Genomic DNA, 15,261 nt, shown 5'->3' on the forward strand with positions numbered 1-15,261 from the left:
CTTATTAGTGGGAAAGAAATTCACAAATACAGCCGGGTCCAATCATTTACTTTAACAAAAGATTTATTTGAAACAGGTTTGTGCAGACATACACCAGTCAACAGGATTGATCAAAGCCACACATCACTACATTTTCCAACCCCTGCCTCCCCAAAATACCAGTAAATGCCCTTCATTTGTATTCATTCCATGAGGAACCCCTGGCTCCCCTGTTCTGGCTAAAGACTGCTGTAATTTAACAACCAGAGGACGTTAATAGGACATGAGGACGATAGTAAGACTTCTAGAGGGGGAGGACAGGACCCCTATACTCCAGAGAAGAGCTGCCCACTCTGCTGGGAGCCAATTAAGCAAGCTCCCACCTCCCTGTGCCCCCTTCCCTCTGCATAACCAGATGAAATCTCCCAGCCAAACGCCATCTCAGCGGTGGCAGCACAGATGTGACAATGGAAAGGAGAACATGTGGCTTTGCCCAAGTGAAGGAGACACTGCAGGGTGGCACGTTCAGACCGCAGCTGGAAGGGTGACCTGGTGGGGCTGCAGGCCCTGGGGGCTGGGGGGCTGGGGGGCTGGGGGGGCAGCCCAACACACCTCCCAGCTCAGCCACCCGGGAGAGGGCAGGTGGAGTAAGAGCGACTGGACTTGGGTTGACTTTATTAATGGAAAACCGCGAATGCATTCCCTGTGCAGGGACCTCGTGGGGAGGAGGGAGGCCCTGAGACAGGGCAGGTTGTCTTTCTGTTCTGTACCTGGTGTCTCCTGCTCTGCCTGTAGCTGCACGCCCAGCCATCTCAGGACCCCGGCCGGCTCCGGTCCCTCGGAAGGAAGTGGGTTCACGTCCTGACCCTCAGGCGGCCCCGCTCCTGCTGGCCCTTTCTCCACAATGTCAGGCTGGCCTGTGAGAGGCTCTTGAGAAGGCTCTCTTGACCCCGGGTTTCCCCGGGCAGGGTTATTTGGATAGCGCCAGTCTTTCCACTTGCTTCTTCCTCTTTCGTCATAAATCAAAGCCACCTGACACTTTGTTCCCGGCTTTTAAAATGCACAGGTCTCCTTTCTGTGGCCAGGTCAGGAGAAATGCCGATGGGCTAATCTCGGGAGTGTGTTTTTCTTGGTCTGATGCCTGGGAGTAGATATCGCTAAGGCAACTTAGGCGAGAGATTGTCACTTGAAAACGAGCCGGCCTGGGTGTCAGAAGAATCGCTCCCTTGTCTCCTTCCTGCACGCCCCCCCCCAGTCAGGGGAGCAAGGGGCTCTACTGGGTAGCAGGTATGGGTTCTACGTGGTGTGGGGACATGGGGGCACATGCCCCTCCCCCACTACTGCTTGTTTCACAGTTCTAGCCACTTGGAGCTGATGTGGGCTCCCAGGGCTTTCTTCCCGCCGAAAGGATTCCCGTGTGCCTCACTGAGACCCAACAAACCAGAAGCCCTTTAAACAGCCGGAGCTGGAGGTCTGGCATTAAATGAAGCTCTTGTAAAAGAGAGTGGAGGCATGTGCTGCTGGGCGCTGGAGGATGCAAGAAAACTCAGTGAAGAGTCCGACACGTCGAGTATCATGGGTCTCTTCCTTCTGGAACACTTGTTAATTTGTCATCACATGGGATCTCAGGTCCTGATCTCTAAGACCCATTGTAAAATCTTCTAACTGTCCTCTTAGTTCTTCAAGATGGAAAGATGGATAATATGAGGCAAAATAATTTTCCCCCAAGACTTACAGAGACCAAGAACAGACTTAAAGCCATAAAGCCTCTGCTGTATTGCTCTGTTTTTTTGAGGGGACACTTTATTATTACTGTCTCCATCACTCATATATTTTCTAATTTAAGTATCTGCATGAAGAAATTGTTTAATGAATATGATGGGGGGTGGTGGGCATCCTTTAACTTGACCTGATAAACTCTCTTCTTTGCCATATTATTTCAGGCTCTGCTTAACCAGTTTCTCTGTTAAAATTCTTTATGGCTCTCAGGAGATAAAGGCTACATTTCAAATGCTGAGCCTAAATCACCCTTGAATTACTTGGGGACAGTGACCCTGGGCAGTAATTCAAACCCTGGCTGAAACATGTGTAGTTCTTTCACATGTTCAAAACTAAAGACCACCTTATCTTAGAGCAGAGCTTTGAAAACATTCTATTCAACCTGTGGTCCAGGATGTAAATCTCTAGGAGTGGGACTATGATAGAAAATTCTCTTCTTTATGGCTCAAAAAGATAAAGGGTCATTGTTATAACAATAAGATGATAGACCAGAGCTTTCTTTAAAGAAAATTCAACTGTATAGTTGATAATATTATGTCCATATGCATTTTCAGATATTAGTTACTTATATTCACTTTTTCATGATTCATGGTTTCTGGACAAGTGATTATAGATTTTCATTGCCAGCTTCCTACAGCAAGATCTAAAGCCTTGTCAGGGGAAAGCAAAGACCAGCAGAGCTCTCAGCTGTGGCCCACCAAAGCCCAGGCTTGCGTGTTAGGGTCCCACTCCAAATGTTAAAGGCATAGCATCTTCTTTCTCCAAAGCACAGGGTTTTTTCTGTGTGTGTGTGTGTTTTGGGAGATGGGAGACTACAACACTGGTCAAGAAGTCTGGAATATTCTGCCTAGAGACAGAATAGAGCCATCAGTGACACCCAAAAATTATGACCAAGCCCCCAGACTGGTGATCACAGGCTAATCCCAACAGCTCAGCAGAAATGGCTGATTTCCTCTGCTTTCTCATCTTTTCCTCTTGGTGTGCAGGCATCCACCCGTGCTCGCCGGGTGCAGAGCTGAGAGCTGGGGAGGCTGCTCTCTTCTGTCTGCAGAAGCAGCCGGCACTGAGCAAAGGATCAAATGAGCATCAGCAGTCTGGGTACCAGACTAGCCCAGCGCTGGGCCCGAGGGGGATCTGCCATTTTAGCCCAATCGAATGTCAGGCCCTGTAGTGCCGACCTGCCGGCCTGTATCATGTTCCGTGTGGCAGAGTGACAAGTCCCAGGTGGCATCTCCACGGAGCTGACAGCGTGCGGCTTAGTCGGCCCACCCTGCTCCCAGGGGAGGGCTTGTGTGCGACACTCTGACCTCAATTTAAAGATAGGACAAACAACACAGCTCGAGTCGCCCCAGCCGAATGTCATGCATCTCACACAGTGACAGCTGCTCCTCCCGGACACCCAGTTTAGTCATTTGGCTACAAGATAGCTTAATCGTGGGAGAGAATAAATAGAAAGGCATCTCTCTAGTGCTTCCTTCCCTGTGCATCTTTCATGACTGCAAAGGCTGTTTAGTCTACTTCTCAAGAGAGCTGGAAAATATACTTCAATCTCAGAAAACTCGGAACTATATTTCAACGTGAAAAATGAAAATCATAAAGCCCTAAACAAGTGCACGCTGTAATTCACAAATCTGATTTGGAAGGCTTCAAGTTCAAGAGCCAGCCAAGTGTTTGATGAAAGAATTGAGTTTGAATTCCCTTTTCCAACCAGGCTTAGTTCCCAGATGAAACCAAATCATCCTGGGTGCCTAGCGCAGCTCAATCCAAAGGTTCATTTCTCCTCTGTATTTAGGATTTCCTCTTTCTGTATGTGAAGGTGGGGCATCTGCCTGGCTTTGTGTATTAATTACAGGCACATATTTTGTTGTGATTCCTGCTCAAGGGTCCTCAACCCCTCCTCTCGCTGGTTGCCCTAGTGTTTAAAATGTCTCAGACCTTGGGGAGGGAGGAGGGGCAATTTTCCTAACCTCACCTGTTGGCTGTGCTGCTCTGCTTGCCCCGGAGCCCTCTCTGGGCTCTCATCACCTCTCATTTTCTGTAAGCCAGGCAGATCACACCCTAAATGATCTCAATGCCCAATCAGACGCGGATGCTCTAAGAAGGCGAGGAAGCAAAATGCCCCATTGTTTTATTTTGTAATTTAGCACGGCCCTCCCCAGGGGAACTGTGTCATTTTAACCAGCAACAGCTGCCCAGAAGTATTGATGTTACACCATCCAAATAGCTGGTTTGGCAACAAAGCTGCAAGCAGGGGACATGCCTCCAGGCTGGTTCCAGGTGGTGCCTTCCCGCCTGAAGGCACCTGGGATTTGTCCTGTTCAGAACTTGGACAAAGACGTGGCCACCCGCCCTACCCCCACCCCGCCCCGCCACAACCTGTGTTGGAATCAGGGACCCTCCTGTTCAGACAGCTGCTTGCATCTGACATGGGCTAGATAGGAAGGAATATCTGTCCAGGTAAGAAAAGCTGCTTGCTTGAAATGTCTGGAGCTCTGTTCAATTAAAACTGCAGGCCTGTGAACACTGTAGGCTGTCTGGGCTTCGGGCTTGATTTCGGAATTCTACTGAGATTTGCAGGAAAAGCATCCTCCTTGAGTGTCTCTGCCGCCGCTCCCCTGCAGTGGCTGTCTTCCTCGGCACCCTCAGGGACCCTCACTGGGCTATTTATCCTCCCAGAGTCTGGAGCGACTGGTGTGTTCCTTTGCTGGGGAAACATGCTGTAAATTTACTCGAAATCCAAAATGTGCTCTGAACTCCCAAGAGAACGAATGTGGGTTCTAATTTAAGCAGGTGCCAAGGGCCAGGGGTCTGGAGGCCAGAAAATGAGGTTTGCGAGCCTGAGCAGGGCAGGTAGGGCTCCAGCAAGTCCACATCACCCTGACCCGCAGGCCTCCTTGCCACCAGAAAGAGGAAGATAAACACTTGGAATATACGCAAATTGCTGTTTCTTTAGATAGAGAAGAAGGGGGGTTTCTTGCATCCGTTTCTGAATCTGGGGGAGAAGGAGGGAGGGTGAGGATCGGAGCGGGTGCCCGCAGCTGCCATGCACCAAGCGCAGGGCCAACCATGCAGCGGGACTGTTGTTGGGGCGCCTGGCCGGGAGGCACCGGGCAGGAGGGGTCAGGAGACTGTGCGGACCCCGCGAGTCCGCCCTGCCAAGACCATTGACCGAGGTTCCAAAAGTTCTTCTCAGGTTTACCACCCAGATACCTATGTTTATGACTTCATTGCAATCAAGATGATGATGCCAACTTCATACCAACACAGGGAACATCAAGGCCAGTGGGTTGTCCACCTCGAGGGAAGGTTCCGTGCAGCCTGCAGAACAAACCTGCGGGTATCCGACCCCTGAGCTGGGCTCCTCACGCAGCATGAAAGCCTGTCTCTGTTCTCCCAGAGCCACCCGGACGGATGTGTAAATACTGGGGAAACATAATGGTTTTAATTTCACACCTCACAGTGCACAGCTGAACGCTCAAACAAGAGTCGGGCGGAGCATGGCGGACGAGCAGGGAGGGCGTGGGGCACCCCAGCGGTCCGGGTCCAGGGTCGCCAGGGCACAGAGCGAAGGAACGGGCTAAGGCCACAGGACGTGTTGCGGTGTTTTGGCTGCTGCCATGAGTCTCTTCCTGCGCTCCGGCGGGAGGCAGCGTCCTACTTCTTCCTGGATTTCTGCTTCGTGGTGTCGTAAGCACGGACGATTTCCTCCTGAGTCACGGCTCCATGTTCCTCCTGGGAGAAGGCATACCCATCTGCAAGAGGAGCACAGGGGCGGGTGAGGAGGGACGTCCAGAGCAGCTGCATATGGGGGGAGAGACTGCGGCTCTATAGCCTTGGATGGAGGTCCAGGGACCTGTGACCCCTGTGAAGGGATGGGTGCTGACATGAGTGGTCAGGGCTCAGAGGGGTGGCCTCCCGTTTAGCGCAGCCTGTGAGGCATCATCTGTGGGTCACTGGGCCATGGCTGCACTTTCCCACCACCCATCAAGGGGAAAGGCAAGTTGTCCTGTGCGGGAAACATCCCCATGCGCCCCGAGCCGCAGGCCAGTTGGCAATTCATGCAGCCGTAAACACACTAACAGGAAAGGCTGGCAGAGCGCACATGGTGCTGGGAGCCTGCCTGGCTGATGTCGCAGGGATCCGGACCGGCAATAAATTACAGTGAATGTGTGTTCGTGTAAATAAAGAAAAAGATCACTAGATAAAGTTGAGGAGTTTAATGATTGGCCCAGTGGCTACATAAAGACTAGATTTTACAACCAGTACCAATAATGACTTTTTTTTTTTTTTGGCCACAAAGCTTGTGAGATTTTAGTTCCTCACCCAGAGATTGAACCTGGGCCCTTGGCATTGACAGCCTGGAGTTCCTAACCACTGGATCCCCAGGGAGTTCCCAGTTCCAATGATGACGACAGCAGACAATTATTAAATGCTCTGTGTCTAGGGTGCTGTTGTATGTATTATGCTAAGCACACATGGCTTGTTTCCTTCTCCCAACAGCCCTAGGAGACAGATGAGAGTTCTTCCCATGTCACAGGTGGGGAAACTGAGGCACAGGTGATGTCATTTTTCCCAAGGTGGCAGAGCTGGGATCCAAGCCCAGGCAGGGCCCACATTCCCCTGCAGCTCTGTCCTGTGTTCCTGGGACGGAGTTTGCATTCCCAGCCCGAGGCAGGACAGTCCCTCCTAACCAGCCCTTCCCACTGGAGGGACATTTGCAAGACTCCCTGTCTGTTCACCAACCCTCCTGGGTCAGAGGTCCGGAAACACCCCACAGCCAGATAAGACCTTCTAAGCAAAAGACAACCCAGGCCACAGCCTGCCTCCCATCCACACATGTTTATGACTTGTTACTGGTGCTGTTATCTCATCACATCCTTTAAAGGAGAACAAGAAATCAGGAGTTTTGCCTGTGTATCATCCTGGATTTCTTTTGTTTGAATTTTTATTTTATATTGAAGTATAGTTGATTCACAGCGTTGTGTTTTGGGTGGACAGCACAGTGACTTAGTTATACATGTTTTCAGTTCAGTTCAATTGCTCAGTCATGTCCGACTCTCTGCTATCCCATGGACTGCAGCACGCCAGGCCTCCCTGTCCATCACCAACTCCTGGAGTTTACTCAAACTCATGTCCATTGAGTCAGTGATGCCATCCAACCATCTCATCCTCTGTCAACCCCTTCGTCTCCTGCCCTCAATCTTTCCCAGCATCAAGGTCTTTTCAAATGAGTCAGCTCTTTGCATCAGGTGGCCAAAGTATTGGAGTTTCAGCTTCAACATCAGTCCTTCCAATGAACACTCAGGACTGATCTCCTTTAGGATGGACTGGTTGGATCTCCTTGCAGTCCAAGGGGCTCTAAAGAGTCTTCTCCCAGTTAAAAAGCATCAATTCTTCGGTTCTCAGCTTTCTTTATAGTCCAACTCTCACATCCATACACGACTACTGGAAAAACCATAGCCTTGACTATATGGACCTTTGTTGGCAAAGTAATGTCTCTGCTTTTTAATATACATGTGTATCTATTCTTTAAGCTACTTTCCCATTTAGGTTATTAGGGAGTATTGAGCAGAGTCCCCTGTGCTGTACAGTAAGGTCTCTTGTTTGTTGCATATACAGTCGTGTGTACACGTCAGTCCCAGGCTCCTGTCCTATCCCTCCCCCCCACCCCCATGCCATGAGTTCGTTTTCTGTGATTCTGCTTCTGTTTTGTAAACAAGTTCTTTGTAGCCCTTTTTAGATTCTGCATGTAAGTGACATCCTATGATATTTGTCTTTCTCTGCCTGAATTACTTCACTTAGTATGTAAGTGCTTCTCCCACACCTGGGGAAGCAGGCAGCCGCGGGGCTCTCCATTCTAAGCTGGCTGTCCCCGCGCCCCACCTTTACAGGGGATCTGGAACCCAGGGCTGAGGCCCCAGGTGAGAAGGGCTGGCCAGTCCTTGCTTGGCCACAGAACTGGTGCCCTTTAAGGTTTTGGTCTCCTGGGTTTAACTTTCTGTAAAATAAATGGCCTGTACTGGATGAGGCCTTCACCTTGAGTCTTCTGTGCAGGTGCCAGGACGGGCCCTCGGCTGGCAGTGCCCAGACCACAGAGCCCTCTCCTGCAGGCAGAACTGCTTCTACCCTTGGCATCCCCAGCGGAGGCCTCCACTCCAGGCCAGGGACCGAGGAGCCTGACTTGACAATCAGCCCAGCTGAAACAATTGCTAACTGTGTTTTAATGTGTCTTCTCTGGGGGTGGATGGGCTGGAGTGAAGTGCCTTGTTGAGACGTACAAGTAAACATTGCCTGGGAATGTCCTGTAGGGAAGAGGACCTTAGAGTCTGGAGTGGTCTACTCCCTGTTCCCGGGGAAGGGCCACAGCTTTGTCTTTTATTTCTTGTTTTCTGTTGTTTTCTGTGCCTGGGGAAATCAGCTGCAGTGCCCTCCTGGGCTCCTGTTCGACTCACAGGCACAGGGCTGTCAGGTGGGGTAGCTCGGCCCCTTGGGGGTGGGAGGGTTTCCAGGGAAGCTTCTGGTCCGACAGCAAAGCTATTCTCCTGGAGGCCCCTCTACCGGCTCCCCCGGGGGCATCCACCAGGAGGTTCTCAGCCTCTACTGAGGCTAAGTGGACTTGCAAGAAAGAAAGGATGGTGGTCCTGGGGACAAGGGTGCTCTGTGATTCAGATAAACATTTTCCTCTTGGAAACCAGGCCTTGGAGGGGTTAGACCAGAACCACCAGGACAGTAATCACCAGCCAGCCTCCGCCTGCCCAGCCTGACAAAGATTCCTCATCACTCACAGTTCCTGCCAGATGAACAGGTAACTGCCATCTGCATTCAAACGGGGAATGGGGAAGCCCTGGCTCTTAGCATTTCCCACCATCATTCATCTCCAGGAAGTCCTGAGAGCTGGGAAGGAATGCTGGGGGCCTGGAGAACACACTTGACGGCTGGCACATCCACTTCCTTGACGCTCAGCCGTGGCCGGGACCTGAGGACAGTGTTCGGGTAGGTGGGAGGGCAGACGCACTGCTTAGCTGTTTTGTCTTCTTCTGGTAGAACATTTGGGGAAGTCCATAAAATTGGGTCATTTTTTTTTCATTATTTTGGAATAAAACGTCCCTTAAGTAGCATTCCTTCGACGCTGAGCTCTGATAACATCTTAGGGAAAGTAGCTGTTTCCTGTGTGGAAGAGTCCTCAGAGCAGTAGAACGTGGGAAGACCAGGGGGACGGTAAGCAGATCAGGCCAGCCAGGGGACACTGAGCTCAGGCTGTGGACACCGTGTATGTGCGGTCCCTGGGAGCAAGTGCTCCGTGACCTGGGCTCCTGGTTTCCTGGGAACACTGAGGCTACAGGCTGCTCCCGATGCAAGATGGCCTTCTCTGGGGGTGGGTGAGAAGAACACCCTGCTGTCCATCCGGGTCTTACTACTAGTTGCTGACTGTCTTTAAGACATGGTGTGATTTTAGCAGCTTGCTTACTATGTTTTGTACTTGCTCATTAAAATTTTTTTTGTGTGTGTGTCCTTCAAAATATGGAGAGTTCAGAAAACAATTCTTAGTTGTTTTAAGAGCCTTTCCAGTTGTTGCCAGACCCTTCTTGCATGGGTCCTCGTGTGGTCTTTGCTCTCCTGTCTGTTCTTTCTCTGGTTGGAGGCTCCACAGCACAAGCCCCGTGTTTATGGAGCCAGCACTCCGGTTCCTCATGGGCTGTGCACCGACCCTCATGTGGCCTCACAGACTGTGTAAGAGGGACATCATTCCATTTTTTCTCCTCAGGTGAGAAAACAGACATTCAAAGGAATATGTAAGTGGCTCAAACTTACTCAATTATTGGCAGAAAAGTAATACCAAGCATTTATCAGACTCCTTACTGTGAGGCTCTGTTCCAGGCACTCTGTATGTACAACCTCAGAGAATCATCCCAGTAACCCAGTTATGTTCTCATGTCCTCTCTGGTTTATAAGTGTAGAAACAGAGGCGTTAACTCACCTGAGATCACAGAGGGGCAGAGATGGGATAGGACTGCAGGCAGCCCAGCTCCAAGGTGCAACCCTGAACCTGGGAGCCCACCACCCTGCCTCCTCCAGACTCACCCTCTCGAGGATCAGAGGCCCTGGCTGGGCTCTGGAGCCCCAGGCGGTGCTGGATCCATTACTGCGCTGACCTGAGGCTCGCCCAGGTGTCCTGAGGCAGGTAAGCCCAACACCTCCCTGAGCTCCATTCCCCCTGACTCTCATGTCTCCCGCTCCCCTGGCCTCTGGCACATCCCCGTGGACCCCACTTGGCAGAAACCAGGCCGAGCCTCCAGTTGCGCAGCCAGGGGAGGCAGGGGCTAGTGATTGTCACTGCTTAGTTTGCCAAGAGCATGAGGTCATCCTTGGGGGGAACCAGGCAAAGGCAACATCACTTCCATCTTAGAAAGAATCTGACTGGGAGGCTGACGCAAGGATCTTAACCACATCTGAGTTTTAAGTTTATGGACCATGTCATTCAGACGCTTGACTGGGTCCTGGGGAATTACCTGCTGTCTGGCTGTCCCTGCCTAGGGCCAGGTACACCAACTCCACTTCCCCATGTGGGGCTCCAGCCTGGCCATGGTCTCCCCCCATCCCCCTGTCCCAGGGGGCTACTCACGTGGCATGGACTGCTGGAGGGAGCTGCCCCGGAAGAGGGTGGGTGGCGTCTTCCTGCTCAGTCTCTTTAGCAGCCGGTCTCGCTCGTTCATCCTGGGGGCACAGTGCACATGGTCAGTCTCCAGCCCCGTGGATACCTCCTGGAGGTACTTGGAGGGCAACTTCAGGTTGTAAGATGAAACAGACCAGGAAAAAGCTGCCCCGTCCAGAAGAACGCCCCATCTCACCAGCCGCCCGTCTGTTCATACAGATGCTACCTGCTGCTGTTCGACCCCTTGAACTGGGTCCTCTGAAAGCCACCCTGTGTCCAGCTCACCCTGTGCAGGACGCCTTGGAGCCCCACCCGCCTCACACCTGAGGGGACCAGAGCTGTGGTTCTGGTGAATGAAAACCCTCCATCCCCACCAGGCCTGGAGCCTCCCTGGGTACCCTGGGGACCCAGCAGGAAATGGTTTCTTTCTGCAGAACCTGATGCTTCTTTAGAACCACGGTGAACATCAAGGTGTATTTTCTTTGAAAATACAAGGAATAGGAGTTCTTCCTGCCTCTCCAGACATGATCCTCTCCAAGGCCGCCACTGCTGTGGGGAGACAGAGGTCCCCCCCGAGGACGGCTGGGCTTTATGCCTACAGACCAAGGGAGGGGGTACTTGGGGTGGTACAGTGCCCTGACTTCCTCCTGTTGGGGGGATGTCACCGGGCTTTCCCCAAGAGACCGTGGTGTACAGAGCTGCCCACACCGTCTGTGACAGCTGGACTGGGCCCCTCCAAACTGCACCTGTGGGAGCCCCAACCCTTCAGGATGCCAGGATGGGACTGGATTAGGACAGGGGGCTTTTAAAGAGCTGATTAAGTTCAAATGGGTTCCCTGGTGGCTTAGACGGTAGAGAAACCATCTGTAATACAGGAGATCTGGGTTCCCTCCCTGGGTTGGGAAGATCTCCAGGAGAAGAGACTAGCTACCCACTCTAGTATTCTTGCCTGGGGAATCCCATGGACAGAAGGGCCTGGCGGCCAACAGTCCACGGGGTTGCAAAGAGTTGGACTCGACTGAGCAACTAGTGTTAAGTTCACATGGAGTTGTTGGGGAGACCCTAATCCAATCTGACGGGGTCCTTATGAGGAGCGGCGATTAAGACACACACACGCAGAGGGATGACCAAGTGAGGCCACGGAGAGGAGACTGCCTTAACCTACAAGCAGAGGAGGCCACGTCTGGAGGAACCAGCCCTGTAGACACCTTGCTCTGGGACTTCCGACCTCCAGAATCGTGAGAAAACACTGCTGTTGTTTAAACCATCTGCTGAGTGGTACTTTCTATGGCAACACACACAGCCCCCTCCCCGACCCCCAATCTGCTCTGCCCCACTTTCCACGATGGAAGTTGTAGGAGAAGCCGAGGTTGTCTGTGGTCCAGGCCTGAGCCCAGGGCCCACTTCATGCTCCCCCAAGGGCCTGTGCGGGGAGAGCAGGGCCCAGCTCCTCTCCATAGACCTACGAGCTGAAGTTCACCGTGCACCAAGACTGCAGTGTCTGATCATCTTGGTTGGAAGGACGAGCCTCAGCCTGCCCACCTCGGGAAGACAGCCGATGAGAACACGTGCTTCTCTCTCCCCTCACACTGCTTCTCCCTGCCCTCTCGTCTTTCCTTCCAGGGAAATGAACTGCCCTGGGCCCTCTGAACCACCACCCTGAGCCACAGGGCTGAGCAGATGCACCATCCACAGCTCCCAAACTCTCCGGGCATCAACAGGCACTGCCGTCTCATGCAGGTGTGCTGATCAAGGTGCTTGGTTATCCATCAGCTTGACTTACTTTCACACACACACTCAGACACAGTCTCCACTTACACTCTTGTACCAAGTCCTACAAGTGTTGGGAAAGCTCAAGACAGAAAGGGGTATAAGAATAATATATACCACTTCCAGCATTCTGCTATCTATATATGGTTTGAAAGTCACCTACTCACAAAGACTTAGGAAGAAAGGTGAAGAAAACACAATCAAATATTTACTTTGGTTAATTCTGCTTAATAAGAAGAAGAAAAAGTACAGATTACTCAGGAAAGAATAATTTAGGTCTAAATAAGAGAACTCTTGACAAAATATTACAAACCAAATTCAGCAGTATAATTAAAGGATTATATAACCTTACCAAGGGCTTTCCTTGTGGCTCAGTCAGTAAATAATCTGCCTGCAATGCAGGAGACCCAGGTTCAATCCCTGGGTCAGGAAGATCCCCTGGAGAAGGACATGGCAACCCACTCCAGTATTCTTGCCTGGGAAATTCCATGGACAGAGGAGCCTGGCAGGGTCTCAAGAGTTGGACACAGTTCAGTGACTAAACTAGCACCAACAACCTCACCAAATGGGATTTATCCCCGAATGCAAAGGTGGTACAACATACAAAAATCAGTCAATATAATACACCACACTGACAGAATGAAAGAACAGTATCAATGATCACCTAAATTAACACAGAAAAACCATTTGACAAAGTCCAATGCCCTTTCATAATAAAAATACTCAGCAAACTAAGACAAGAAGGGAAAGTCTTCAACAGAGCATTTATGAAAAACCCACAATTGACATCATACTCTGTGGTGAAACACATCTCTCTTATGATCAGGAACAAGACAAAGCTGTGTGGTTTTACCACTTCTATTCAACAAATTTACTGGACGTTCTAACCAAAGCAGTTAGGTAAGATTCCAACAACATTTTTGTTTTAATAGAAATGGAAAAATTTATCCTAAGATTCATATGGAATTACAAGGGACCCCAAGTAGTCAAAATGATCTTGAAAATAGAACAACAGAATTATTGGACTCATACTTCCTGATTTCAAGATTTACTATAAAACCATAAGTGAAAGTGAGTCACTCAGTCGTGTCCAACTCTTTGCGACCCCACGGATTATACAGTCCATGGAATTCTCCAGGCCAGAACACTGGAGTGGGTAGCTGTTCCCTTCTCCAGGGAATCTTCTCAACCCAGGGAATGAACCCAGGTCTCCCGCATTGCAGGCGGATTCTTTACCAGCTGAACCACAAGGGAAGCCCAAGAATACTGGAGTGGGTAGCCTATCCCTTCTCCAGCGGATCTTCCTGACCCAGGAATTGAACTGGGGTCTCCTGCATTGCAGGAAGATTTTTTACCAACTGAACTACCAGGGAGTCCTGAAATTTATAGACATATAAATCAGTGTAGTGTAGTTAAGAGCCTAGTAGTAAACTTGTACATCTATGGTTGGCTGACTTTTGGCCAAGGTACCAAGACCATTCATGAGGAGAAAAAAGTCTCTTCAGCTGGTATGGGTCTGGAGTAACTGAGGTTGAGCTCTTACCTGCAATCACATGCAAAAAGTATCTCAAAATGGGTCAAAGACCTAAATGTAAGAGCTGTGGTTGTTGAGTCACCCGCTTATGTCTGACTCTTTGCGACCCCATGGACTGCAGCACACCAGGCCTCCCTGTCACTGTAAGAGCTAAAACTATATAAATCTTTATATGGATAAAAATAAAAAGATTTTTATATATCTATATGCTGCTGCTAAGTCGCTCCAGTCGTGTCCGACTCTGTGCAACCCCATAGACGGCAGCCCACCAGGCTCCCCCGTCCCTGGGATTCTCCAGGCAAGAACACTGGAGTGGGTTGCCATTTCCTTCTCCAATGCATGAAAGTAAAAAGTGAAAGTGAAGTTGCTCAGTCGTGTCCAACTCTTAGTGACCCCATGGACTACAGCCTACCAGGCTTCTCCGTCCATGGGATCTTCCAGGCAAGAGTACTGGAGTGGGGTGCCATTGCCTTCTCCAATATATCTATATAGAACTATATAAATATTTATGACCTTAGATATGGCAGTTTCTTATCTATGATACCCAAAGCATAGGCAACAACAACAAAAATAGATAAACTGGATTTCATCAAAATTAAAAGCTTTTCTGAATCAAAAGACATTATTAAGAATGTGAACAATCCAATCAAAGAATAGGTCTTCTATATGTCTAAAAACTACACATTTCTTCAGACAGATGGCTGAAAGATATGAAAAGATGGTCAACATCGTTATCAGGGAAATGCAAATCAAAACCACAAGGAGATTTCACTTTGCAATGGTCAGAATGGCTATCATCAAAAAATGTACAAACAATAAATGCTGGAGACTGTGTAGAGAAAAGGGAACCCTTCTGCCCTGTCAGTGGGAATATAAATTGGTACAATACACATGGGTACAACCATTAAAGAGACCACTATGGGGGTTCCTCACAAAACTAAATATAGAATGACCATGTGATCCTCAAATTCCACTGCTAGGCATATATCCAAAGAAAAACATAATTCAAAATGATATATGCACTCCAGTGTTCACTGTAGCACTATTGACAATAAGCAGGACACGGAAGCAACCTAAGTGTCCATAGACAGAGGACGGATAAAGAAGAGGTGGTACATACATATATACTGGAATCAGTAATTCAGTCGCTCAGTTGTGTCAGACTCTTTGTGACCCCATGGACTGTGCACACCAGACCTCACTGTCCATCACCAACTCCCGGTGTTTACTCAAACTCAAGTCCATTGAGTCAGTGATGCCATCCAATCATCTCATCCTCTCTTGTCCCCTTCTCCTCCTGCCTTCAATCTTTCCCAGCATCAAGGTCTTTTCCAATGAGTCAGTTCTTCACACCAGGTGGCCAAAGTATTGGAGCTTCAGCATCAGTCCTTCCAATGAATATTCAGGATTGATTTCCTTTACGATGGCTGGTTGGATCTCCTTGCAGTCCAAGGGACTCTCAAGAGTCTTCTCCAACACCACAGTTTAAAAGCATCAGTTCTTAGGCACTCAGCTTTCTTTATAGTCCAACTCTCACATCCATACA

The 15,261-nt window shown here is 50.0% G+C and overlaps 1 protein-coding gene across 2 annotated transcripts in view; it reads right to left on the reverse strand.

Moving 5' to 3' along the window:
• Positions 1 to 3,851: 3,851 nt before the first annotated feature.
• The window catches only part of ATP8A2 (ATPase phospholipid transporting 8A2), a 492,224-nt gene continuing 480,814 nt past the window's right edge, over positions 3,852 to 15,261 (reverse strand). For both annotated transcript variants that reach the window (XM_086329703.1, XM_086329702.1), the window contains exons 36-37: positions 10,382 to 10,473; positions 3,852 to 5,510 (exon numbers count right to left, since the gene is read on the reverse strand). In XM_086329703.1, the coding sequence (XP_086185829.1) occupies positions 5,413 to 5,510; positions 10,382 to 10,473 (190 nt within the window). In that variant the 3' untranslated portion in view covers positions 3,852 to 5,412. The remainder of the gene's footprint in view (positions 5,511 to 10,381; positions 10,474 to 15,261) is intronic.

Source organism: Bos grunniens, chromosome 12 (assembly GCF_055505025.1).
Source record: "Bos grunniens cultivar Pamir isolate PY7600 chromosome 12, Bosgru_T2T1.0, whole genome shotgun sequence".
Classification (NCBI taxonomy): domain Eukaryota; kingdom Metazoa; phylum Chordata; class Mammalia; order Artiodactyla; family Bovidae; genus Bos; species Bos grunniens.